General features: G+C 46.1%; 2 protein-coding genes across 4 annotated transcripts; both read right to left on the reverse strand.

Moving 5' to 3' along the window:
• Positions 1-546: 546 nt before the first annotated feature.
• LOC120697013 (exocyst complex component 5-like) lies at positions 547-10,799 on the reverse strand. The gene is made up of 24 exons (XM_039980101.1): positions 10,594-10,799; positions 10,293-10,493; positions 10,059-10,133; positions 8,222-8,323; positions 8,035-8,085; positions 7,834-7,939; positions 7,410-7,523; positions 7,243-7,334; positions 6,398-6,566; positions 6,230-6,306; positions 6,041-6,139; positions 5,864-5,954; positions 5,338-5,423; positions 5,062-5,238; positions 4,504-4,557; positions 4,298-4,426; positions 4,097-4,189; positions 3,852-3,998; positions 3,586-3,683; positions 3,433-3,517; positions 2,402-2,460; positions 1,248-1,346; positions 1,084-1,167; positions 547-986 (listed from the first exon to the last, which is right to left on the reverse strand). Exons 1-24 carry the CDS (start codon positions 10,654-10,656, stop codon positions 914-916), a joined length of 2,424 nt encoding a protein of 807 aa, XP_039836035.1. The 5' UTR covers positions 10,657-10,799; the 3' UTR covers positions 547-913.
• A 1,585-nt stretch (positions 10,800-12,384) lies between these two features.
• On the reverse strand, positions 12,385-26,843 carry LOC120697012. 3 transcript variants are annotated; one of them, XM_039980098.1, is made up of 7 exons: positions 26,733-26,843; positions 25,383-25,653; positions 25,153-25,258; positions 17,620-17,743; positions 16,797-17,543; positions 14,312-16,277; positions 12,385-13,333 (listed from the first exon to the last, which is right to left on the reverse strand). In XM_039980098.1, exons 2-7 carry the CDS (start codon positions 25,564-25,566, stop codon positions 12,918-12,920), a joined length of 3,543 nt encoding a protein of 1,180 aa, XP_039836032.1. In that variant the 5' UTR covers positions 25,567-25,653; positions 26,733-26,843; the 3' UTR covers positions 12,385-12,917. The 3 variants fall into 3 exon arrangements, with proteins under 3 accessions (XP_039836032.1, XP_039836034.1, XP_039836033.1); XM_039980100.1 differs by lacking the exons at positions 25,383-25,653; positions 26,733-26,843 and having other exon boundaries at positions 17,630-17,743; positions 25,153-25,208; XM_039980099.1 differs by lacking the exons at positions 25,153-25,258; positions 25,383-25,653; positions 26,733-26,843 and having other exon boundaries at positions 17,598-17,735.
• Positions 26,844-26,878: the final 35 nt, after the last annotated feature.

Below are 26,878 nucleotides of genomic sequence, written 5' to 3' on the forward strand. Positions count from 1 at the left end.
GAGAAGCCGCTCCATCTGAGGAGCCAGAACCGGAGCTGTTTTTGGAAGAGCCGAAGCCCTGCCAAACGGGGCCTTAAGGCTTAGTCGCACGTTCTATGCATCTTTGTTACTTTAGCAAGCTGCCTGCCCTTTGCGTGCCCATGGTAATATTCTATGCCCTCATCACGTGTAAGCAAATAATGGCTATCCCTGCCTTTTGTTGTCGAATGTCGTTCCTGTCCCTAACTTTGCGTGTTCGCGCCCTGTGCCATTCCCACAAGATCACATGAAGACCAAGGGGGCATTATATTGCAATTTCATTAATAAGAGTACTCAAAGGGATCATAATATCAGTAATAAGTTAATAAGGGTAATTTTATAATTATTTATAACCTTCATTCTGCAATGAGCATATAAATTTTCTCTGCAGCACTGCATAAGGATTCCCTCCGCTGACACGTGGCTACTGCGATTGGTGCCACACGTCAGTGAGGAGTCTGAATCTCAAAATGACAGTTCCTTCTACGGCTCAGCTCAGGAACGTACAGCAGTGATCAGAAAGTCAGAAACCATAAACGGGCCATTGTCATAACGATTATTTGACTGGCTGGCTGCAAATACCACAAACAGTGTGTAGCAACAGAAATAAATTTCTCTACATAATTAATGCTTTATACAGGTACAATATCTATCTTGAGAACCTGAACCCACATGTACAGCTCAAATTGAGCAAGCCCGAAATAAAAGTAAAAGGTAACAGATAATGGGAACCCAAAGAATTAAAGTAATCACGAAGCTCAGCTATACAGGCGGCAGCAATTGTCAGGAACCATTTGCGCAAACCGATGGACATTCGAGAGTCTAGCACTGCCTAGATCCACAGCAACAATGTGCATGCTGCTCAAACATCATGAGCTCCCAGTACCAATACCAATCATTCGGCTGTGATATTGTTAAGCATCGAAGCAATTTTCGCCGTCTTATAATCATCCCTGAGCTGAATGAACCTGAAATGTAAATCAAACCTCAGTCACAACCTCAAATGTAAACAAAACCATGAATTATTCTGGAAATATCATTAAACGTTTTCTATGCAGACACAACCTCAAGGCATCCTTCCGGATGCTTGGGGTTCCTTCGAACAGCGATGCTAAACTTTCTGGAGCAACAATGAAAACATTCGCCACACTGCAAACATAAGATCCGAGTAAAGATTAGCGAAAAATTGGCACAAACATCATGACAGAAACCCCAGATGCAAGACTTACATTCCCAGCAGTTCAAACTTCTCATCTATGGAGGGGGCATTGAAGCTTCGAACAAAGTCCCCATATTCAGTTATGTCACGTTTCAACCGCAGGCCACCACTACAATAAAACAGAAATGGCACTACGAAGTCAGGCTCTACCAAGATAACCTTTACTTTATGTAATGGCTGGCATGCACACCAGTTATAGTGGTCCATGGTCATTACTGCAACTCAAACTAGATATGACCACTCCATCAATCACAACTTTGATAAATATGCACATTTACGTAACTCGTGCAGGATTATCAATGAGCTAATATAGCGACCTAATCATTGGGTGCCCACTTTCATCCCTAATACCATAAATCTGTATCAAATAATAGCAATCTAAAAAGCAACCAGATAGTAAGGAGAGCGCAAACGTCTTCAAAACATTCTTTGGGGAAAAAAGAGGTTTGTGCTATTGCGCCAATTGTGGTCTCAACAATTGCCATTGCTTTTGTAATATTTGGACTCATGCCATCACTGTGTAAAACTTGACCCATTTATGCCACCACCCTACCAATTTTAGTGTCAAAACTTGTTTGATTCACGCCACTCGAAATGCTGGCTTGTATGGAACAAAGTTTACACTGGTGGCATGAGTATAAATATTACAAAACCAATGGCAAATATGGATACAGTAATTAACACGGTGGCACAAAACTAAAAATCTCAACAGAGTTAACTAATGATTTGGCCTTGCATTTTTTTAACTTAAAACAGGTTAAAGGGTAAAGGCCATGGAACATTTAATCACTACTGGGCAGCTCAATAAAGCAGAATGTATTTGGTACAGCTTAATAAAGCGGAATATTAAGAGGTAGACAAAGCATGCTCTTATAAATTGAGTTGCTAAACTCACATAGATCACAAAGGCAAATGAAGAGAAACTATCCAAAGTTGTAATCCAATCAACTCAAGGCTGTTTGCTCGATCCTTATGCTCAATTTACCATTTTAGAAAGATAAACGATGAATCCGATATTATCACATCGCGCAAATAAAATATGGATGTGAAATATCACAGGAGTAACAAAATATTGTTCAAGAGAAACTGAATTGAAGACAGTCACGAACCAGAAGACAAAAAAAGATGCAGAATTTTATTTGTTTGGAAATGATAGAAGAGTACCTGGGACTAAATGTGAACTTCTGCCAATGATTTAGCAGCCCCTTATGCAAGCGATTTCCCTAATGGCAATAAAAAGATGCATAGAATATTAGAATAGTCACCATTACCAAAATGAATATCAGCAATAGCACACATGTACGCAGCATGGCAGCAGTTTGCTCAAATGCTTAAATGTGTTCACTTGTAATACATTCCTTTTGTAAACTGAGTAGTAGGTCCTGAACTTGCAGATCAAGCCAGTAAATTTGGTCCTCAACTTGCAGATCAAGCAAGTCAGTAAACTGCCCATGGGAATTCATGAGCAGTTTAGCGGAGTGGCATCAGTATCAGCCCACACAATGATAGCAAAAGAAAAAATGTATCAGCCCACACAGAGCACCACATTGTTTGCCCTCTAAAGGAGGGGTGTTGCCACCTCTATGCTGCGTCAACAGCTTAATGCCAGCATATCCAGTTGAACCACATTTACAAGTTTAGGGACCTAAACATATGTTGTGCAAGTTCAAAGACCTGCTTGAGGCAATCGTGCAAGCTTAGATCTCTATGAAAAGGGCACACACCCAGTGCTGAAAACTCCCACACAAGGAGTGGTCCAGGGAAGGGAATTTCTAGACAGCCTTATCCCTGCATAAATTGGAAAGAGGCTGGTTTGAACCCAGGATCTCCAGGACACAAGTGGAGAGCCCCTACCACTGCACCAGGCCCACCCTTAAATGTAATTTACTTTATATCTTCTGTACCCCACATAAATCTGATATGATTACTGGTGGACGGAGTGTGAAGAAGGAAGGCTATCATGTAACTAGGATTTTCTATTTGCGATGAAGTACACAAGACCTAATGACAAAAGCACTGCTGTGCAGACATGAGAAGGAATAATAAATATTCTGCATCATCACTCCACTACAGTGCAAAAATGGAACATTTCCTATGTGTCTTGTAGGATATCGATTTTCCATAACCATGTTGCTTGCATGGCTGTAATTCACCCAAAAAGAACAGCAAATCAAGGTCCTTTATTGGTAACATACCAGCTCAGTCAAAAAGGACTGCTTGTTGAAACCTTCAAGGGCATTGAATGCAACCTCAAGAACACGAGAGAGATAGGCTACAATTCTGAAATAACCAAGAAACACAAGTTAGTATATTGGACCATGCTAAATATTCAAAATAGAACAGATCACCTTATGCAAGCATTAGTTGGCCGATGATCTGGTAAAGCTCCATCATCTGGTGTCCGATAATCTGTAGCCTTCTGTTCTGAAGACAATAATCTTTCCACCTACAAGGCCAAGCCATAAGTATTGCAATTATGCATCACCAAATATACAGAATGGCTAGTAACATGAAAAAGGTGACTTCTGTGATTCAACCATTAAGTAACAAGGCACAAACAGCTAGTAATGTGGTCTAACAAAATTTATATAAGGAAAGGACAAAAGGTGCACACCTCAGACATAACAGTATCAATACATTGCAGCAGTCCTTTGTGTGCAGCAGCCTCGACCACAGATACTGCTGACCCCATATCTTCACAAGCAGATGGATGAGCACCATCAACAGGCAGGAGTAGTCGAGATATGGTATTTGAGAAGTACTACAGACAAGGAACAGAAAAATTCAAACATGGTTCATTAACTTCATTTCCTAGCAGACAAGGCTGCAAATTTAAAAATAGCTATCAGCACAGATTACCTGCTGAAGAATAGCTACGCTACTAGCACAACGCTGCACGGCAATCATGAAGGACCTAAAGCTACTCTCACCAGCAGAAGCTGCCGCCTCTGCCTGCAAATATTTGAAATACAGATAATTCTCCCATATAATGATAATTTTTGGACAGAGCCGTATTTGACTGCCAAAAATGAACCAGACTGAAGAAAAAGAAAGACTTACCGCAGAAGCAGCCGCTGCCGCCACTCTTCTACTAACACTTGACCCGATGACATATCTGTCCCGCATAGCTGCAGCCTCATTTAAACTCTCTCTAGCACGTTCAAGCCCTTCAGTCAAGTATTGGCTCACCTATGGCAACAAAACTTTGTCATCTGAGAGGCATTAGCTTCTATATTGTTTATATATTAGTGGTCCGTGGTTCTTACTTGATCCAGCAAGCACGCAAATATGGATTTCACGTTAGCTGCAACTGTAGTAGGCTGCAAAGATGTCACTTAGAATTAGTCCAGATAGAACAGCAGTTGACAAGATATATGAGATATGGAATTATTTACAATATACACATAAGAAAATATTCTATGTTTTTTCCCCTGGAACTGGCAACATCTGCCCGTCATCATATTAAGGAGAAATAAAGAAGCAAGTACCATACGAAGAAAAAAAAAACAGAAAAAAAAAACACTACCGGCTCAGATTGGCACACCTATTGCTTAAAATTCATAATAGAAGACTTTAGGATTTGTGGGGAAAAAAATAGTTGTAGAGTGAAGACCTTCTGAACTTTAAATAACATGTGTATTTACACTGGTGGCATCTATTCATCACGCAATATATTCAAGTATAACAAATATAGAACATTTTTGCCAGTTCATATAGTCAAATCAGCAATGAAACTCTAAATGAAACCATCAAGCATAAGGAATCACTATACACAAGGACAAGTAATGAATCAGGAAAGAAACAGCTAGGTGGATCGGTCCAACCTGAGAAAACAACATTGTGCATCTGGCTATGGCTTCCTCATTCCATCGGACAAATTCTGTTACTACAGTTACAGATATCAGTTGCTGCGGTGACGCAGTCAAAGATGCGCCTTTTGCACGTCCTATTGAGCCAGTTGACTCAGATTGTTGCTTAGCCTCGGCTCTCAGTTCAGCCATCTGCACAGCAGATCAATTTTATAATGTAGGTACTTGAGTTTTTTTTACAGAGAAACAATGCTTGAAATGGTTACATTTTATAATACACATATTTATAACCTTTGACTGATACAGCTGCCTGAGTGATGCCTGCTCAAATTCTGTGTACTCGTCTTTGTGAGCAACATATATGGATTCAGTGAGACCTAAGGAAACCAAAAAAAAAAAGGAAATCATAACGATAACCAACAAATCTGCAACTGCCTTACAAAATGTTAAAGGATAGTATCATTGAATTGAAAAAATTAAGTTGATGAACCAATAGGCCATCCAAACCAAATGACTACTGCATCAGAAGTAATTGAAATTGTTAATCATACTACAAATATGAATTAAAGTTGTGACATTATAGTAATGCTACATGCTTATTATCTAATAAATAGAAATCACCCATTATTCAGATCCATTATACAGATAGAATGTGGTAAACACATGTATTCCTTTTAAGAACAATGCACCAACATAATTAAGATTCAGTCGAGGATCAAAAGTAGCACTATAACCACATGAACTGTAGAATGATCAAAAGTTGCATGGAACAATAAAAGATGAAAAGAAGAAAAAGTGTATGAAATAAAAGAGATACCTTCGATATCCAAATCCCCACAACCAATAGACTGCAAATCCTTGGACAATTCTTTTGTTTTATCATATGCAACTGCCAGAACTCTTAGATACTGTCATTTTAATTTGAGATCAGCAAGGCATCATACATGACGTGGCAAAAAGCTACAATGGAAATATTATCGAGCACAAGACTTACTTGTAGAAGGTGGCCTCCTTCTAGAGGAGGCAAAGCAGCAAGAGACGGCTTTATCAGAATTCTATCAAGAATAGTTGTTACCCTTTGTTCTAGCACTCTCTGAAATGCAAATTACAATAGTAAATCACTCAAACTATTCTATAAATCACAGCAATCATACAGACTCAGAGTGCCATTTAAAATACCTACCTGCACAAGTATTGCCATGACCTCATTTGGAGAAGGGAAGACAGCAGTTATTGTAGTTGCCTCTCTCCTCACAGTATCTAAACAGAAGCATGATATCTTAGATTACCAAAAGTAAAATCAAAGTATAGCTCCTAAACAAGTACTGTAAAGAATATAGCCCATAAAAACCTGCAATTTCCTTGTACAATTGAGATAGACCATCTGCAATATAATTGGCGTCAGCTTGCAGACCCTCATCCCCCAGAACAACTTGAATATCAGTGTTCATAATTTCGACATCAATAAACATTGGCCGGGTTGCAACATAATGTTGCATAGCACTGGTTCCCCGATTAAACTGTAATCAATGTACCATGAAAACTATATATTAGAAAAACAAGTAAACTCTTGAAATTAACACAGAAAATTAGATAGTATTATAGGCCTGCATAGAGTAGAACCTACCCTCAGACTTAACAGGGGTACATAAGCTAAAACCAGGGCCAAAAAAGCAAGTATATATTCGGCCTTAACTAATAAGCTTAATTTCCTTTCTACAAAAGTTACTCATGTGGCTCTTAAGCTTGCCGAGGTTTATAATTTAGTTTTATCCAATTAGCCTTTCAGGCATATCTAGCAAGCAAGTTGCCTATGCCTTGTTAAAGCCCAAACACAATTTCAAATGTTCACAATTTTCTAACTGACAAGTCCTAGCTCACCAGTACATGAGGCCACTAAAAGCCGCAGACCTAGGTTTTCAGCTACATTTTTTATTAAAAAAACTAATACCTCAACAATTTCAAAAAAAGATGGTCATGTCATTGGCCTCCTCCAATAGTCAGTTCAAGAACTTGATTGCAAAATATAAACCAGGTTCATGGAATTCAACACTAATGACCATGAGAAGGATTTGTTGTTGCTGCTGCTAAAATTCAGCGAACACAGCCAAAATGCACTACATCCATTGTAATCTTTCCCTTCAACCAAGCAATCTGAGCATGATGCAGTACCCTGTTCCTTGCATAAATGCATACCTGTGACAATATTTTAGCACATTCTGCCATTGTAGACAACTCTCGTCTCTGTGATGCAGCATCAAACCGAGCCAATAATCTATTCTCCAATTCTGCACAAAAGATAATAATTCACCACCACATACTAACAGAATCTCTATAGAAAGGCTGAAAGGAAACAAACTGACCATTACAGTAGTCTTGGAGATTTGCAACAGCAACCTCCAAACCACGGCTTGCATTTGCAGAGCCTACAGCTGTTGTTACACCATGTCTACCAACATCCTCCTCAGCAAATGATCCTACATTATCAAAACATGCAACAACATGAGCAATATGCTATATCTTATTGTGCGAATAACATCAGAGTTCATTGACATCATGAGAAAAATGCTAATACTACTATTTTGCTTGAAAGAGTCCTGTTTAGATATTATAAATGCCCAGCAATGCTGCTAAAAAAACAAGAATCACCATATATAAATTAGGAAAATACATGCCCATATCAACTTAGCATGGTGTTTTCCACAAAATATTGATCAACTAAAGTGTTAACCTACAGAAGGAAAGAAAAACAGCATAAGAATTTGTCACAGCTCAGTTATAGCTTACGCAATTTCTGTGCAATTGAAGCAGCCTCAGCAACACGGCTGTCGTCAGAAAATAGAGGAGAAAGTTCCATAAGGTCCCCAGGTGTGCTGTTGAACTCCATCAGGTACTGCAATAGAAGCATATTTCAATTTAAGTTAACAACATGCAAAAACATCATCCCATGGAAATACTTAACATACTAGCACCAAACATGTATGGTACCTTGATGAGATCTATAGTCTGACTAGCAGTTTCCCTCTGGGATTCTGCGCTCTGAAAGCCAAGAGAAGCAGAAATTAAACATAAAATTAACAAAAAAGAAACCAAACCTAAGAGCAGAGGCACAACCTTAGAATCATATAATATGTTCCAATATTTACAGGCATTACTCCTGCACAGAAGAAATTACCTGTAAATGATCACCGATTTTTGCAGCAGTTTGACCAACACTAGATATGCGGGAATCCAATCTAGCAAAGCTATCAAATAATCCATCCACACCTTTCTCAAGCTGAAAAGAACAATAAAACAATTAATAAGAATAAGAAACATGAACCACTTGTTCAACGCCATTTGTTAAATTGTATACAAGAATATACTGATCAACAGGTTGGTTGTCTTCTCTCAATTAGTTTGAATGGTCATTCTAAGTTGAATTTCATTAGGACTTCTGGCCCGATGTTCTTAAAGCATTAAGCCAAGCCATAGCGACCCATCACACTCTTATCACCTAGGCTCTTAGTGGCAAGGCGAGCAAGGCACAGGCAGACACCATACTCACAAATAAATTAGAGAAAAAAAAGGAAAAATAAGCTTACGGGACACAACCAAAACATTAGATGAGCTCAGTATCCTACTAAATCCCAACTCATGCCAACAGCCAATAAAGAACTGCTCCCCCACCCACCACACGTATCCTACCCTCTTGAGTCTTGCCTCTGCGCTGCCTTTCCAGTCCCCGACGCCACCACTCTGCAGAAGCAACGAGCGGATGAGGACGCCACCCCAAGTGCCTCTGCCGGCCAGGAATTGGTCAGTTCCCCCTACTCAAACAGAGCCACGTCGCCACCCCCTTTCAGACCACCACCACCGCAGCTGAGCAGGGGCAGACCGGTGCCAGCAATTGCTATGGAGCCAGTGGGCAGAGCTGTGGTAGCAATGCCACCGGAGCCAGCGAGTATGGGGAAGAAGGAAAGAGAGCCGCACTGCCTGCTGGTTCACCTCCTTGTTCGTTGTTTCTTCTTCGTGCACTCTCTTCTCTCCCTCCCTCCCCATTTTGGCTAGGCATCGGGAACGCCTTACCCCCCTGCGAGCGCCTCATCACCTAGGCGACGCCTTGCAAACCATATAGTAACTAGTGTTTCCAAAGTTAGCCATTTACCCATATTGCACCTAGTATGTATACAATCCCAGCATTTTTTAGGGTTGTCAAGAATTAGTTCAGTAAAGGCCTCTGTCCACCAAAATGGGCTTCGACTAGAGCCTCCGCTTGACAGGAAAAGCCCAACAACTAGAGGGCAATCCGCCCCTGTTGTATTATGTTTTGTAGTATGTTAAGTTGGAGAGAGTGGGGAGTGATTTCCCCTTCCATGGCTTCTCCAAAATGAATATATCCAATGTCATAGCAACTGTCAACTGGGGGCTGACTATTTGGTCAATTAATCAACTCGCTCATGTGGTCATACCTTTCATTACAGAATGCCATTTCTATTGGTCATTTAAAAGATATGAACAAATTGCCTCCCTTGTTTTAACCCTATTCCTGAACTGGAAAGGTGTACAGTTAAATGTGACTCATTAAATATAACAAAGACTAGGGTCAGTTCATCGATTTCCTTCATTTTATTTGTATAAAGAAAGGGTAAGGGGTCTCTTTTCTGCAACTGAAAAAAAAATCTGCTCTGCTGATCTGATATTTGCAGAAAGGGGTGAGCAGAGCCAAGCCATCAAATTATTCACAAGTGGGTCTGATTTCTTATCTGAGGATCCCACATGAGGAAAGAAATAACAAAGGCAACAAGACATATACGTGAAACAGCTTTGTGGGTCTGCAACCGTCATCTAAGGCTTAAAGGCTGCAATTGAAAGGAATTTGAACTTTTCTTTTCTGAGCAGTAGGTTTCCTATAGTTCTTTCTGGTTCCATGTACATGTATCCGTTTGCTTGTCATTAATTATTTTCCTGAAACAAAACCTATTGCAATAATCATGGACAAAAATAAAAACCCTGCAAGCATGGTAACTTACCTCCCCGAGCGTCTTGCGATGCTTGGCGTCCTGCACTGCCACCTCCTTCTTCAGATTTTGGAGCCTCTTATCAATCTGTCAACCAAAAACCAGTAACACTGCACCATCAGTACAGACAACATCACTAGCCAACCAACCAACCACTCGATTCAGTCAGGCGGGCAGGCCGTGGCATGTAGACCACAGCCAGCATTCACAGCAGCATCGGCAGGAGGGGGCGGGAACGTGACGGACCTGCTTGCGGAGGTCGACGAGCTCCTTGCACGAGTGCTTGAACAGCCCGAGCAGCTCGTCGACGGCGGGGAAGACGGGCGGGGCCGCCCCGAGCACGGGCGGGGGCGGCGGCGGCGCGGGCGCGGCGTCGTCCTCCCCGCGGTACTCCGGGAGCAGCTCGTCCACCAGGCCCCCGAACAGCGCGTCGAACGAGAAGTCTCCCTGCGCCGCACGCCGCAGCACGGTCAGAGAGCGTCGCGGCGGAGACGGCCGGGATCAGGACGGAATCGGAGGGAGGAGGGCGGGAGCAGGGGGGACCCACCTTGAAGTCCTCGAGGTCGAGGGTGAGGGGGAGCGCGGCGGCTGGGTCGGCGGGCGTCGGCATGGCGGGCGGCGGAGATCTGGGCGGGGGCTCCCTTCCCTTCTCTCCTCCGAGGCGGGGCGTCGGAATGGAATGCCGGCGGTGTCCGCTTCCGTTTGTTCGATCTGGGGGCGGGGGCGGACGGGACGAGAAATGTAAGAACGGAACGGGACGGGACGGGACGGAGGCCGCTGCGGGGAAGGAGAACGGAACGGATCTAGGACGAGTTGAACGTTAAAACCTGCAACCGCGTTACTGCAACGTTACACACGTTGGGCCCCTCCGTTCCGGGTACTAGATTTTTTTTCCCTCAATTTGATTTTACTGGATTTCTCTCTTGTGTCACTCAAAAAAAAAAAGATTTCTCTCTTGTGGAAAATACATGTGACCATAGGGGACATGATTAAAAATTAGACTAAAGTTTATCTGTGAGGTCCACATTTCATGAATCCTAAAAAGACAGAAATATAGCACATGTACCATTTTCATTTTTGTGTACTTTCCATCCTATTATGCACTACTCTCTCTCCGTTTAAAATTATAGGTTATTTAATTTTTCCAAATTCATATTTTTTGTTGTGCATCTTAATATACCCTATGTTTAAATACATTATAAAATTATGCATCTAGAAAATGAAAATAACCTACGATTTAAAAAGGAGGGGATATTTCTTTATGTTTTGCTGTTTTCTTACACAACACACAACTCAGTTTGGGCCTTATTTAGTTCTTTTGGTGTAAAATTTTTGAAGTACAAGGACATACATTTGAAGTATTAAACGTATACTAATAACAAAACAAATTACAGATTTCGTCTATAACTGCGAGACGAATTCATTAAACCTAATTAATTTGTCATTAGCAAATGTTTATTGTAGCACTACATTGTCAAACCATGGCGCAATTAGACTTAAAAGATTCGTCTCGCAATTTACACGTGAACTGTGCAATTAGTTTTTTTATCCACATTTAATACTCCATGCATGTGTTCAGATATTCGATGTGATATTTTTGGCCAAAAATTTTTGAGATCTAAACAGGACCTTGGTCTTGCAATTGTGTACGCTTTATGTCATCACATCATCCGGTTTTATGATTCTTTTTATACATTACGGAAATTATAAAGAATTTTTAAAGTTATTCACGATTTCACCGAGTAGAGAGACCACTGCTAGTTGCGCTTAATGGATCTAATGAGACGGATAACTCTTTAGAGTAGTTGAACGAAGGCGCTTGATTAGGTGAATAGTTGTGCCAACTTTGTTGTGAAATGTTTCTCGAAAAAAAAACTTCGTTGTCAAATGTATTGAAAGCTATTAAGTTCTGTATTTTGCAATGGTGAGCAATTTCATGTCAAAACTCAAAAGCCTTAAAACGTTAGCTCCCATAATTCCTTGGGCCAAAAAAAATTACGATTTTGACTTTTTTCACAGTTATGAGAGTTTGAGTATTGGTCTTTTATTAGAATATATTTTAAAATCAGTGAGATTACAAAAGTATTTTAAAGAAATTCTACCCATGTCCTATTTGTTTTTTTAAACTAAATATTTTCAAGAATTTGAGCGTCTCTTGTCCATATCAACAGGTATTTATGACCAAAGATAGTACGGACAAGCTATTTCAAAAGCACGATATATCCAATGACTGGATTTTCCATAATTTAACTTGCCTAAAGTGTTCAGTTCTTCTGAATTTTAATGGCATATGCTCAACACAACATTTCCATTTGGTTTTACTTTTTTGCCAACACCATTTAGACAAACCAATATACATTTACAACTTCCTATGTCAATATATAGATACAGTCTTACATTTGAGTCAAAACCTAAACTTGCGCTGCACTCCCTGTCAGGTATGCAAACAGACTGGGTGCACTCCACAAATGCACGACTGCATAACAAGGCACGACCGCATTCGTCGCAAAAGAATACACAAATGAACACAAACATCTGAACCAGAAATTTCACTCCTCTCCTTGCGAGGAACTGAAATTCGCGCACTGGGCACGACCACTAAAACTGGACGACTTGACAAGTAAAATCGGAGTAAACACGGAGAGGAAAGGGACAAGCAAGAATTTACAAAAGAATGGCTCGTCACCTTATCACCCCCCAAAAAAGAGCAAATGCACCACTACCACAATCTTTTGTAGGTCGCTGATGCTGATTGAAACAGGTGGGTGTAGGTCCGTTTCTGAGTATCTGACTTGCGCGCAAATAAGAAGTAGCAACCATGGATTTCAACTACAATCATAAGTGTCTTGTACCTTGAGTTGATAGGAAACTCTACATAATTGCACAGTTGCACTTTGATTCAACCTTTGGAGGCTTCATGCTGTCCGATGTCCTTAACGATTCAGGAACTGGTCGCACAGATACAGGATCTTTAGTGACAACTTCCAACTTGGCAGATTCTGTTACAGTTCCACCTTCTGTTCTTTTCCGATGTCTTGACATTCGTCTGTTGGGTGGCTGCAATGAACTATCACCCATTGAAATGGATTGTTCTACCATGGTAACTGTTGAGCGAGGAGCAGAATCAAGTTCTGATTGTTGCTCTCGCTCCAGCCCAATTGTTGCAGCCCTGTATACAATGTCATGAGCAATGGAACTGCAGAATAGAATTGTATCAGCAGCCTCTTCCAAAGTGAAGCATCTCTGACTTTGTTCCCTTGATCCCCGAACCGTAGCCGGTGATTGTTCTACAGGTCAGACATAAATCAGTGTTAATTAACTGACAGACACCAAACACGACTAAATCAAATTCAATTGAAAATGTGCTGGACTTGCAGCATAACTACAGGGAGGATAGACAGAAATGCTTTCCTGACCTTAGTTGGTAGACTTTTAAGCACACAAATATTGCATTAAACTATTGACACCAAGTGTTAAACAAGTGTGTGGTGTGCATGCTCTCTGCCCATACAGCTCATCCCTCCCTCCCTCATTAGATTATACTATGTCCCTTGAGGCTTACATTTCACACACATTAAATAGAGCCGTGAATAATATTTGGTCTGATTCTAGATTTACACAAGCTTAGACAACCATACTTTTCTAATCATGTGTTATTCTTTAATAAAAGACAGCGAGGCCTTTACATGGATAGCAGCCTGCATCTGCCTTGCCACACTAAGTTGCTAACAGCCAGTTTCTTCGGCACTCTAGTGTGAACCATGAATTTGGTTGCAATATAATCAAGGATACAAAAACCAGATAGTTTACTGGTCCAGTTCAGTCTGGCCGGTGACCAGCAATAACCAGCTGGTTACTGGGTCTCATTCCAGTTACCATTTTTTTTATTTTGTTCTTTTTTTGCACTTATATCCTCAAAATAGTGTGTTTTTTTTTACAAGCACTGACACTAAAACAACATAAAAAGAAAACATATGCAACAACCTTTTACTGGCGACAAAATCACTCTGAAAAGATGCTGCTACCTAACTCCAATGTCTAAATCTTGAGAAAAGAAGATAAGTGCTATTGAAAAAAAATGAAAAGTCACTGGAATACCAAATGGAGCCTAAGTACTGAAAATATGTTTATCAAATGTCTGTACATGTTCATTAAAAATAAATTCCAATATGCGCCACTTGCAAGAATACTGAAAGCGTGAGAGAAACACAGAACTTGTGGAGCTAACAAGTGAATATGAAAGTTAGCAAGTCATGAATACATACCATTACCAGGAAGCTCCATTGTGCTATCCTCTGTTGCAGAAATCAGTACATCCTCAGAGATTACAGACACACAACCATCATCCAACCTATTTGCCTCAATAGAAGATGGAACTGCTTCATATTGCGTTTGTTGATTATCAATGACACAATCATCATCTGGATGTTCTGGTGTGCCATCTGAATAGCACTGAGTGATGGAAGATGCACCTTCTTCAGTTTTTTGTATGCAACTTTCCTCTGGAGGCAAAGACAGTGGGATATTTCTATGCCTTTTGATATCTAATGAACATGAGTTCGCACTTATGTTATCTTTGTGAGCCTTCCCACCTGTACTTTGGTTCTGAATTGCTACATCTCCAAATGAATCGCCATCATCATTAACTATAGCCTGTGCAGCAGACCAGCACTCTATTGCGCTCGAGAGAGTGTACTTACACGACTCATCAAGTTCCTCAGTATAATTCATCGTTCTTGAAGCACTGCTTTCTGAATTGTCAGTTAGGAAGCCAATATCTACAATTGCATTACTCTGAGGACAAACTGAAACTGAACGATTGCTGGTTGACACATCTGACATAGATGCAATGCTTTGGCAACTCACAGTACTACTTATTTGAGACTTCTCAAAGTCATAACGATTACTACTTTTAAGGTGCTCCAGATGTACTGATTGCCTTGAAGACCCTTGATCAATGGAAGAAGCAGCTGATGAGCTGTCCCATCCAGTGGTACGCTTCTGTGTACTGACACTGTCCCTTGTATAATAGGGTTCTGAACAGAGAAGATTGGTAGCAGATAAGGGTCTCCCTTCTACAACAGGCCATTTATTGCTGCTTGACTTCTGCAATAAGAGTACTGAAATCCCAGCACCCTCAGTATTTTCAGCCTTCAGATTTAGATGCTTAACTGATCCCGTTTTATGAGAATTGTCAATGGTAAGTGTATCAGAGACAAATTCAGTGCCTTCATACATTGACTTCAGCAGGCATTTCGATGCCTCATTGTGGTGCTTGGTAGTTTGGTCTCTTAAAATATCACACTCAACTACAGATGTTGGTTCCTTTTGTTGACAGACAGTTACACTACATTGATAAGGTGAAATATCAATGCTATTTCCTTGTGGGGAGTCGCCGGTATCATGTGGCCTCAAATTTTGAGCAACATTCTCCCCATGTTGCTGTGACAGCAATCTGTTAGTTGTATCCACTGTTGACTGAGATTGAGGACACTTTTGTGGACAACCAGCATGAGGTTCATCATTCACCAGCTGACTGTCAAGAGATGACTTCTTGATATCTCCAATGCAATCTGAGGCTATATGAGGGTCTTCCCATGTAACACAAGGTTTAAAATTTTTAGTTTTGTGGTCCTGTTGATGTCCTTTTTCCATAGTCTGTGTCTTGGGGTCCACAAAAAGAACCTCAACTACTAATGCACATTCTTCACAGAAATTAACTTCTTCACTGTCTTCTATTGCATTGAATGACTTCCTGCACCTAGTGCATGTTGCCATTTTAGTGTGTCCGACCTTAGAACTACTTACAACATTACATGAAGTCTGAGCTATCCCACTTCTTTCCATATTGAGGCCCTCTATAGTGCTTTCTGCATATTTTACTGAGCTTGGAGATTCTGGGCCACTTTGAGTAGTTGATAAAGTGTACTGATGGCAACTGCGTCCTTCATTCAGTCCATCCAATTTATCAATTATAGATATATCCTCATGATTTACTGAACTAGGATTTGCTTCACATTCACCAACTACATCACTCTGTTCTTGGTCATTACCCATACAAGGGCCAAAGGTGACACCGTACTCGGAGCTTAAATTACTGCTTGTTGCGAGTGAGGAATTGTGTAACAACATAGACAAGTGTATATCATCTCCTTTGACAACACCAAATGTGGTGGAAGGAACACTTGATAGAAGTGGCCTGAACTTATCTTGAGGAGTTTTACGATGGTCCTAGAAAAGGAATATATGTATAACATTTTGTTAGATCGCTGACAATCCAAAAGGAAACGCATCAAACACGAGAAAGGGTTCTCACTGTGCAAATAAATCAGTCTAAATGCCTAACAAATGCAATTCTACAAGAGAAGCTATATTGAATTATGAATGATTACAAAACGACTTATGATATGTAATAACAAACAAGGTCATTTGAAGCCAGTACACAACTGATCAAATATAGCGCTGGCCACAAAATACCAGCAAAGTACAAACCATCTCTGTTTTCCGAGGATCATGTGAAACAAAGGCAATGACAATATAGTTTCACGCAAAGTTAAATATCTTAAATTAAATGTGTCATCTTGCCACAATGAGTAAACATGATATTAGTAAAAAGGAACAAATAACTATAAACACAGCAAGGTTTTTGAACCTTTACTAAGCGTATCACTAAGGAGGACCCTACCATGTGGTGCAAAAACAATTACTACACCATCATACCAAATATGAAAGAAACAGAAAAATGCTTACCATCAACCAAACTGCAGAATCAAAGGACCTCTTTGGAGCAGAACTAGGGGAGAAACTCTTGGATGGCTTCTTAGGTGATGCAATAGCTCTGGATTTCATTACTGACAAGTTCTTTCTTGCAGCTGTGCTACTGGAGTAACTATTTGGTATAGATTGCATGGACTCTAAGTCATCTTCAGCAGAAGATGTTGCAGATGCTTTGCTGTACGAACTGACATGATCTCGGTCATTGCTGTGGGTAGAACTGGCTCTTCTCGATGGAGTAGGAGACATAGATTGCCTTCTACCTCTCCAGTTCATGTCCAATCCACTGAAAGATGAAGGAGATCCACCCCTTGAACGGGATGATGGGCGATCTGACAGAGAAGTGCGTAGGTTTGGAGGTGCTTCAAAAGAGAAACCAGGATGACTTGACTGCCAACCTTGAAGTTTCGGTGAAGATGACCTGTGACTGGCTTTAACTGGCGAACTTCCTCTCCTTCCGTTTGAAACTGGGTCACTTGAACTAGTACTCATCCTCCTTGAAGCAGGACTTGGTGACCTTCGTGGAGGTGTTAATGTCTTAGAAGCTGGAGTTGAAGACCTTCGTGACGGTGTTGCTGGTTGTAAAGTAAGTGGCGGGCTGCATCGTGAAGATGAATTTGATGATCTTGTCCTAGTCAACACAGTGCTGCTACATGAGCGCGGTGAAGGGCTAAGCCTACTTGGGCTTGCACTGCTTCTGTTAGACCTTCGAGTATTTTCCATCTGTGTAAAATCAGAAAGGAGATATTCACACATGATAAATTGAATACTAGGAACCTGTCATGAGGTAAGCACTCACGGTGGATGACCTCGAAATTGATATTGGCTTAATCTGTGTCCTGCCCCTAAGAGCCATACCAATGTGCCTGTCTTCTTCATCATCCAATGAACGAAAAAGTGGGGTCTCTGGTGGAGTCAACAACCTGTTAAGCGAATAGTTATGTTGGTGTATATTGAGCCCATGTGTATAGAGGCATATCTAGAGGCCCATGTATACGAATTATATATACCCACCCTTCAAGGGTTGGAGAAATACATCCATTATTCTCTCCTACATGGTATCATTAGCCTAGGGTTTCACCTCTCTCCTCTCCTCCCTCCCATCCCAGGGCAGCCGCCGGCGCCACCCTCCCTCTCCCCTTCCTCATTCCCTCCCCTTCCTTCCTCCCCTGCTCTGCTCCAGGCCGCCGGCGCCAGGTCGCCTCTGCTCCAGGCCGCCAGCGCCGGATCTCCTCTGCTCCAGGCCGCCGGCGCGGGCGGAGGTGCCGCCGCCGCCGGGCCTCCCTGGGCTCTGATACGGCCTCCCCCGCCCCGTCCCGCCGCCGCGCTGGTCATCCTGGCGCCCGCAGACGCCGATGCGGCTGTCGCGGGCGCAGGGGGCGTGGTGGACGCGGGGGCTGGCAGCGCCGCCTGGCCTCCTCTGGCCTGGCGCACCCGGGCCGTCGCGCTTGCCGCCATCGCACCTGCGCCGGACGCTGGGGCGGGTGCTGCCGCTGCGGAGACCGCGCCCGTGCACCCGCCGCCCGTCCTGGAGCCTCCTGAGCCGCCCGTGCAGGCCGCCGCCGCCGCCGCGGGCGCCGATCCGGCCGCCCTGCAAGCCGCAGCGCAGCTGCTGCAGGCCACGAGCGCTACTCCAGGGGATACGGCCGCCGATCCCGCCGCCGCTACTGCCCACCGCGCCGCCGTCGCCACGGGCAAGCATCCCGCCGCCGACGCCGAGCCCGATCCGTCGTGGACCGGGCTTGGGATGTCGCCCGCGGATGCGCCGCCCTCCACGGGCACCAGGCCGACGCCGCTCTCGGCGGCCCAGGAGCGGGTCCGCGTGGCTGCCATCGCCTGGGAGCGCGAGCGCGCTGCGGCCGAAGCCTCCGCTCTCCAGGTCGCCGAGGCGGAGCACGTCCTCCGCGTCCCCTCCGGCCGGCCCGTCGTCCCGGAGCCCGGCGCCTCTTCCTCTCACCGGCCCCGCCCGCTGGATCTGGAGCCCGGTACGACCCGACCGACCTCATGGTCGCCCAGCTCCACCTCCAGGCCGCCGGCGTCCAGAACATCAGGGCCCTGGTTACCGTCCTCCTCGACCCGACGTCCTCCTCCTACGGACACTGGCGGGACCAGGTCCTGCTCGCCCTCCGCCGCTACGCCCTCGACGACCACGTCCTCCTTGACACGCCGATCGAGGCGCAGGACGTGGCGTGGCTGCGCCTCGACAACGTCGCCATGTCCTGGATCTTCGGGACCATCTCCCTAGATCTTCAGGACCTCGTCAGGACCCACGGAGGCACCGCGTGGCAGGCCTGGGTGGCGCTCAAGGGGCAGTTCCTCGGCAACGCCGAGTACCGCGCCCTCCAGCTCGACGCCACCTTCCGCACCTTCGTGCAGGGGGACCTCTCCGTTGGTGAGTACTGCCGGCAGATGAAGGGCATGGCCGATGCTCTTCACGACCTCGGGGATCCGGTGTCCGATCGGGTCTTGGTGCTCAATGTCCTGCGAGGCCTGAGCAGCACCTATGACCACCTGAAGAGCTGGATCGCCCGCCAGAGGCCCTTCCCCTCCTTCCTACAGGTCCGGGACGACCTCGCCCTCGAGGAGATCACCAGGGGTCTCACGTCCGGATCGCCCTCGTCCACCTCCACCGCGCTCGTCGCTGCTCTACCGGCTTCCTCCGCCGCCTCTGCCACCTCTCTCCTTGGTGCTGCTCCCGCCGGGCAGACCGGAGGTGGGGGAGACCGTGGACGTCGTCGGCGGGGGGGGGGGTGGCACTGGTGGCCCTGCTTCTGGGGGTACCGGTACCGGTGGGGGCCGTCGGGGCGCGCCGACTCCGGCTCCGACTCCCGCTTCTGCCCCTGCCCCTGGAGGTACGCCCTGGCCATCCTTCAGCAACCCATGGTCAGGGCGCATCTCGATGTGGCCGCTCCAGGGTCCGGGAGGGGGGCCTCGTCCTCAGCTCCAGCCGACGGCCATGTTCACCGGTGTTGCTCCCCTCTCCGCGTCGTACTGGACCCCGCCCGCTCAGCCCAGCCAGCAGCCGACTTGGCCTGGGGGGTGGGACCATGCCACTTTGGCGCAGTCCTTCAGCACCATGGGACTGACGTCGCCGGTCAGCACCGAGTGGATCGCCGACTCAGGTGCCTCTTTCCACACCACTCCTGATGCCGGTATCCTCTCTTCTGTCCGACCCCCACACCCTTCTTGTCCTTCTTCTATCATGGTTGGTGATGGATCTTGCCTTCCTGTCACCGCCGTGGGTTCTGCTTCTCATCTTTCTAATGTTTTTGTTGCTCCTCAAATGGTTCACAACCTTCTTTCCATTCGCCAGTTTACTGCTGACAACTCAAGTTCTATCGAATTTGACTCTTCTGGTCTTACTGTGAAGGATTTGGCTTCGCGGCGTCCGCTCCTTCGATGTGACAGCCCGGGGCCCCTTTACACTCTTCGGCTTCCTGCTTCCGCTGCTCCGCCTTCGACTTCTTCTTCGTCTACTGTTTTTACCGTGACGCCTTCTTCCACCACCTGACACCGCCGGCTTGGTCACCCCGGCCGCGACGTTTTGGCTCAGCTTAGTCGTAGTACCGATGTTCCATGTACTAGGGCTCCTGCTGAGCACCTCTGTCATGCGTGCCAGTTAGGTCGTCATGTTAGACTTCCGTTTTCTTCTTCTTCGCATGCTTTTGATCTTATTCACTGTGACCTGTGGACATCTCCTGTACTCAGCATGCCTGGCTATAAATATTATCTGGTCAATGTTGATGATTTTTCTCATTACTCTTGGACTTTCCCTTTGCGCGCAAAGTCTGAGACCTTCCCCACTCTCCTCCACTTCTTTGCCTGGGTGTCCACTCAGTTCGGCCTCACCGTTAAGGCCGTCCAGTGTGACAACGGGCGGGAGTTCGATAACTCCACATCCCGTTCCTTCTTCCTCTCTCGGGGTGTTCAGCTGCGTATGTCTTGTCCGTATACCTCTCCTCAGAACGGCAAGGCTGAGCAGATGATTCGCACGACGAACGACGTCGTGCGCACCCTTTTGATCCAGGTCTCTCTCCCCCCGCGCTTCTGGGCTGAGAGCCTCCACACCGCCACCTACCTGCTCAACCGCCTTCCATCCACTGCTTCTCCTGCTCCCACTCCACAACACGCTCTCTTCGGTACCCCTCCTCGCTACGACCACCTTCGGGTCTTCGGGTGTGCGTGTTACCCTAACACCTCCGCCACCGCTTCTCACAAGCTGGCGCCCCGCTCGACTCGTTCTGTGTTCCTCGGTTACTCCCCTGACCACAAGGGGTACCGATGCTTTGACCTCACCTCTCGCCGCGTCCTGATCTCCCAACACGTCGTCTTTGACAAGTCAGATTTCCCCTACTCCACCTCCTCCACTCCTTCTCCAGACCCCGAGCTGGAGTCTCCGTTTCCGACTGACTCGGTGGTTCAGCCACCGTTACATGTTTGTCCTTTCCCTGCAGGTTTTCCCGGCACACCGGCACCGCTTCCGATGATCCCTGCTGCGCCGAGCGCGGCCCCGGTACCCGCGGTCGCGCCACGCGCGGCCCCCGGACCTCTGGTCGTGCCGCGCGCGGACCCAGTGTCTCCCGCTGCACCACGCGCGCCCCGGTGCCTTCCCCTGCACCTGCGCGGTACGCTCAGCCGGTGCAGGTGTACCGGCGTCATTCGGCGCCGACACCGGCGCCACAGCGGTACGCTCAGCCGGTACAGGTGTACCGGCGTCGGTCGGCGCCGACACCGGCGCCGCCTCCTGCTCCGGAGGCTCCTGCGACGCCTACACCGGAGCCATCGCCGCCGCCGCCTCCTCCGGCTCCCTCTCGAGCCGAGCCGGAGATGTACCACCCGCCATTCATCCATCAGAATCCTCGGCATATCCATCACATGGTGACTCGGCGGATGGCGTCTCAGACCGCGACTCTCTCCGCCACCGAGGGGGAGCCGCAGGTCTCTCCGGTACCCTCCTCTGTCCGCGACGCCTTGGCGAATCCTCACTGGCGTCGCGCGATGGAAGAGGAGTACGCGGTTTTTCTTGCCAACCAGACGTGGGACCTCGTACCGCGTTCGTCTGGTTGCAATGTGGTGACTAGCAAGTGGATCTGGACGCATAAGCGTCGAGCTGACGGCACACTGGAGCGATACAAGGCTCGCTGGGTTCTCCGGGGTTCACTCAGCGACCTGGTGTGGACTATGATGAGACCTTCAGTCCAGTCGTGAAGCCCGCTACGGTGCGCACGATCCTCTCGCTTGCGCTCTCGCGCTCTTTGCCTGTGCACTAGCTGGATGTGAAGAATGCGTTTCTTCACGGCACTCTGTCAGAGACTGTCTACTGCTCTCAGCCAGCGGAATTCGTGGACTCGAGTCGTCCGGATATGGTCTGCCGGCTCAACAAGTCTCTCTATGGTCTGAAGCAGGCTCCTCGGGCTTGGTACTCTCGGTTCGCCACGTTCATGCTGACATTGGGGTTCACCGAGGCCAAGTCTGACACGTTTCTCTTCATCTACCGCCGTGGGGATGAGACTGCCTATCTGCTGCTCTACGTCGATGACATTGTGCTCACAGCCTCCAGTCAGCGGTTGCTTCAGAGTGTCATCTCCTCTCTGCAGCAGGAGTTTGCTATGAAGGATCTTGGTCAGCTCCACCACTTCTTGGGCGTCACTGTTGAGCCTCGCCCGTCTGGTCTTCTCCTTCACCAGCGGCAGTACGCACTCGATATTCTGGAGCGGGCTGGGATGACTGATTGCAAGCACTGCTCCACTCCTGTCGACACTCAGGCGAAGCTGTCTGCTGATCTGGGTGATCCGGTGGCTGATCCTACTGCTTACCGGAGTCTGGCCGGTGCTTTGCAGTACCTTACCTTCACTAGGCCGGACCTCACCTACGCTGTCCAGCAGGTCTGTCTCCATATGCATGATCCCCGGGAGTCACACCTTGCTGCGCTGAAGCGTCTCCTCGGCTACGTCCGTGGCACAGTGGATCTCGGCCTGGTGCTTCACCGCTCGTCCTCTGCTGAGCTGGTGGTCTACACCGACGCTGACTGGGCTGGCTACCCGGACACTCGTCGCTCCACTTCCGGCTACGCCGTCTTCCTAGGCGGCAACCTGGTCTCCTGGTCGTCCGAGCGGCAGCTGGTTGTCTCCCGCTCCAGTGCTGAGGCGGAGTACCAGGCTGTCGCTAACGGCGTGGCGGAGGCGTTCTGGCTACGACAGCTCTTGGAGGAGCTCCACAGCCCGCTCGCCAAGAGCACGCTCGTCTACTGCGACAACGTCAGCGCCGTGTATCTCTCCACCAACCCCGTCCAGCATCAGCGGACGAAGCATGTGGAGATTGATCTGCACTTCGTGCGCGACAGAGTCGCCATCGGCGATGTTCGGGTACTCCATGTCCCGACTACCTCCCAGTTTGCTGACATCTTCACCAAGGGACTGCCCTCCTCGACCTTCTCGGAGTTTCGCTCCAGCCTCAACGTAGCCGGTGGCTAGTTGTGGCTGCGGGGGGGTATTAGCCCTTTGTACTCTCTTCTTGTCCAGTCTTGAACACCGCTGCGCCGGTTGTTCAGACTGCGGGGAGGTGTTGGCTTTCTTGTTGTCCAGTCTTGAACACCGCTGTGCCGGTAGTTCAAACTGCGGGGGGGAGGGGGGTATTGGTGTATATTGAGCCCATGTGTATAGAGGCCCATCTAGAGACCCATGTATAGGAATTATATATACCCACCCTTCTAGGATTGGATGAATACATCCATTATTCTCTCCTACAAGTTAGATGGCTGGTACGTATTGTCTTGCATCCAATCCAACATATAAAAAGCCAATAAAATTATAGGCAAGTTCCAATGTGGGTGGTTTAAGCCCTGAGCCTTGAGACATGAAGGAGATACTATGTTGAAACTCAAGTTCCCTAATTTGATGGCCAAGGTAAAGCCAGACCCAGCCGCCAGCCCTAGCCTGCGGGCCCCTGGTTTCTGTGCTAGCTGTAGCTGCCCCAGTGCCCCCCACATGACACAAGAACTATAGGTAAGTGGAATTTTACTGTTTTAGACAGGACAAAGCCTAGAAGCTAAACAAATTATGTGAAAAGTGCAGTTCTACAAGCGCCAGACGGCCAGAGTACACCATACAGTTGGAGCCTTGCAATATTTTCTGTGCAATTCAGATACGAAAATCTAAAACGAGCTGACAGGGAAAAAAAGGAATCTAGGTCAGGAAGCTTCTTGAGGTGTACAGGAATCACGCACCAATGAGAAACCATTACTCAGCAGAGATGAGAATGTTTGGCTATAGAGCACCTACTCAACAACAGAACAGAACATGCCATGTCTGTGAAAAAGGGAGAACTTAATTGTCCATATAAACTCAATGCATGCCAAAAATGAGCAGAACCAACAAGAGAAAGGTTCTAACAATCAGTTATCACTTATTAGTACTCAGATTGATAACCACCATTCGTTGATCAAGCACCTAGTAGTGAAAATGTGGACTAACCGGTCTAATTATGTGGCCTAGTCAGCAATTATGCAATGACAGATAGAAGCATCCATCCCTTGTAAGTGGCATGGTAGAATATTTTTCAGTAGAAAGAACAAAAGCACCAATTTTACTGAAAGTCCAAAACATTACCATAATGCTTAATAATGAAATAATAAAAGATCCATGATATTTGGTGGGCGACAGTACAACTGTAGTGCTATGGTTGGTCTGGCACACCCAATGAACTCTAAACATAGGGGTGGCACAGACTAAACTGCTGCATGGCTAGTTTCTTGCACATCAAATAACCAGTGTGTAAGTTTGATATGATTCTTACTTTCCATGCAGTCATCTATCATTGTTAGGCAACCCCTCTCCCTAAACAATAGGAGGAATCAACAATGAAGGGCATGGAAGAATTATCAAGGAACATTCCCCAGTCACTGTCTATCTCCCACGGTGAGGGGTGTTCTACTTTCGGTATCACAGCTCCAGGTTGATGGCGAGGACCACCACTCTCAAATCATGTGTTTAGCTCTCAAAGTTCTTGATTCTAGGAGTATATTTGATGTCAGGGGTAAGTTGATGAGGATCTAGCTCATATCCTGAACTACATATACCAGTAAGCCACGGCATCAAATTAAGCGGAAGACTAAGCAGTTTGTAACTCGCTGCTTAACTACTCAACATGAGAGGACGAGAGCCAATCTGTACTAAACATAACAGACGTATTAAGCAAGAGATATGAACCTCACATAGCTCAATAAAATATATTGTTTAAGCATATAAAATTTGTTGAAGCTAGCCAAAATAAAAAAAAGAACGTATTAATCATGGAGCAAACCAAAGAAACATGTGCTATTAAGTGTACATACCAATCGTAATCATTTCTTTCACCATCAGCATTAAGCAAATCATGGTTTTCCTGCCGAGCAGCTATGTTGATACCAAGCTTTAAATCCCGAAAATAACTTAACTTTGCTGATATGCAGGGCCAGAAATAAAAAACACCAGTAAATATCAATCGAATAATGAAGTTCACACTAGGAAGCACAATGTTTCAATAACTGTATGCAGATTACAAGGATGGTATTTATGAGCTTACAGATCGATTCATCAAAATCCTCTGCTGGTTCCAGTAAGAAGTTGTCCCTCTCGTGTTTCTGCATGTCAGTGAACAATGTGAGTTCGTCATCCTTTGATTTAGCAGGCAGAATGCTTCCAAAACTATGCCCCCTTTTGTGGGAAAACTCTTTAAGAGATCTCCTAGGTGATGGTGAGGGGGCCATCTATGTAGTCTTTTAGTCTCTCAAACGGCGCGTAGGTATGCTCTTTTTTTCTGAGATATCAGACTGAGACTAATCCATTTGAAATATCTGCAAAGATGATTTTGTTAGTACAGAAATAAACAAAAACATGCACCCAAATTCAAAGGGCATTTGACATGTAACACTTGTACGGGACTAGTTGTGGATATACTGCAAATGAAGGGCAAAAAATGGAAACTAATAAAAGAAGCCTGAGTTGTGAGCTATGCATTGCCCAAAGTAACCAATCCATGACATTGCTGCACGAAATTATCCAACCAATAACTACGTGCTAGCATAGTTACTACCTTCCTAGAGAGCAACCAAACAGGATGAACCAAACAGAAAGGGCCCAAAAAGGACCCCAAAACTTAAAGATGCCTATATCGGCTGCACTCCAAAGCCCAATCTGCCCAATCCATCACCTTGTGGATGAAAAGATACACCCACCCAATCAGGAGAAAGTAGCCAACCCAGTGGCAGGTCTCCAAAACTGAGCCGGACAACAAGCCAAACAGACACCACACCATTGGAAAAGCTCACATTCAAGCTCACTATTCCGCAATTCACAACAGCCCTAGCTGCATCTAGTGGCTCCAAGAAGCAAAATAATCTACTAACGCCACAATTCAAGAAACCCTTGGGAGGGAAAAGAAGAGAGAGAGAGAGAGAGCAACATGCCACATACAATCCAATTACTTATCCCCCCAAGCAGCACCTTGCCATCAACAAAGGTCCCAGTAAATACTGACAACTAAGCACACACTTACTGAACAACATCCTATTCCTATCGCAAAGCATCCACTCCTAATCTACCGCACCAGCACACCCAATCCTTCTAGTTTACCGCGCTGTATTATCAGAACCAGAACGGAGGAGCAGCAGCGACATCAACGACGACGAGCTCTCCGAACTCCGATACAAGGGCGGCAGAGTTGGAGCAAAATGCCACCTCTCCCACAAAATGCGACCACCAATCGCATCCCGACTATAAACCCCCCGAAAATTGAGCTCCAGAAAGGCGAGCCCGGGAAAATCGTTGGGAGATGAACTGCGGATTGGGGACCGGGAGGCCCCATTGCGCGAACTGACGTCGATCTCGCGCGCGGCAGGAGCGGAAGGGAGAAGCTCGGGCAGGAATCGCTCACCAGAGGAGGAGGGAGCCAATCCACTCCCGGGCGGATCTCTCCGCACTCCGCTGGACGGACGGACGGGCGGGCGGGCGGGAGGAGGAGGAGCGGTGGCGCCGCGGCGGGGAGGGGAGGGGAGGGGAGGGGGCGCGGAGGGAACGGCG

This window comes from Panicum virgatum, chromosome 3K (assembly GCF_016808335.1).
Source record: "Panicum virgatum strain AP13 chromosome 3K, P.virgatum_v5, whole genome shotgun sequence".
In the NCBI taxonomy this organism is placed as follows: domain Eukaryota; kingdom Viridiplantae; phylum Streptophyta; class Magnoliopsida; order Poales; family Poaceae; genus Panicum; species Panicum virgatum.

What these genes read in the sequence shown, in the direction of transcription:
- LOC120697013 (XM_039980101.1), bottom strand. Translation starts at nt 10,656, where the DNA reads ATGCCGACGCCCGCCGACCCAGCCGCCGCGCTCCCCCTCACCCTCGAC. An exon ending in TTCAATTGCACAGAAATTGC is followed by an intron (nt 7,524 to 7,833) that starts GTAAGCTATAAC and finishes TTGATAATGTAG; the next exon opens with GATCATTTGCTGAGGAGGAT. An exon ending in AGTCCTTTTTGACTGAGCTG is followed by an intron (nt 2,461 to 3,432) that starts GTATGTTACCAA and finishes TATTGCCATTAG; the next exon opens with GGAAATCGCTTGCATAAGGG.
- LOC120697012 (XM_039980098.1), bottom strand. Translation starts at nt 25,566, where the DNA reads ATGGCCCCCTCACCATCACCTAGGAGATCTCTTAAAGAGTTTTCCCAC. An exon ending in CAATTTCGAGGTCATCCACC is followed by an intron (nt 17,544 to 17,619) that starts GTGAGTGCTTAC and finishes GATTTTACACAG; the next exon opens with ATGGAAAATACTCGAAGGTC. An exon ending in AATGGAGCTTCCTGGTAATG is followed by an intron (nt 13,334 to 14,311) that starts GTATGTATTCAT and finishes TCTGACCTGTAG; the next exon opens with AACAATCACCGGCTACGGTT.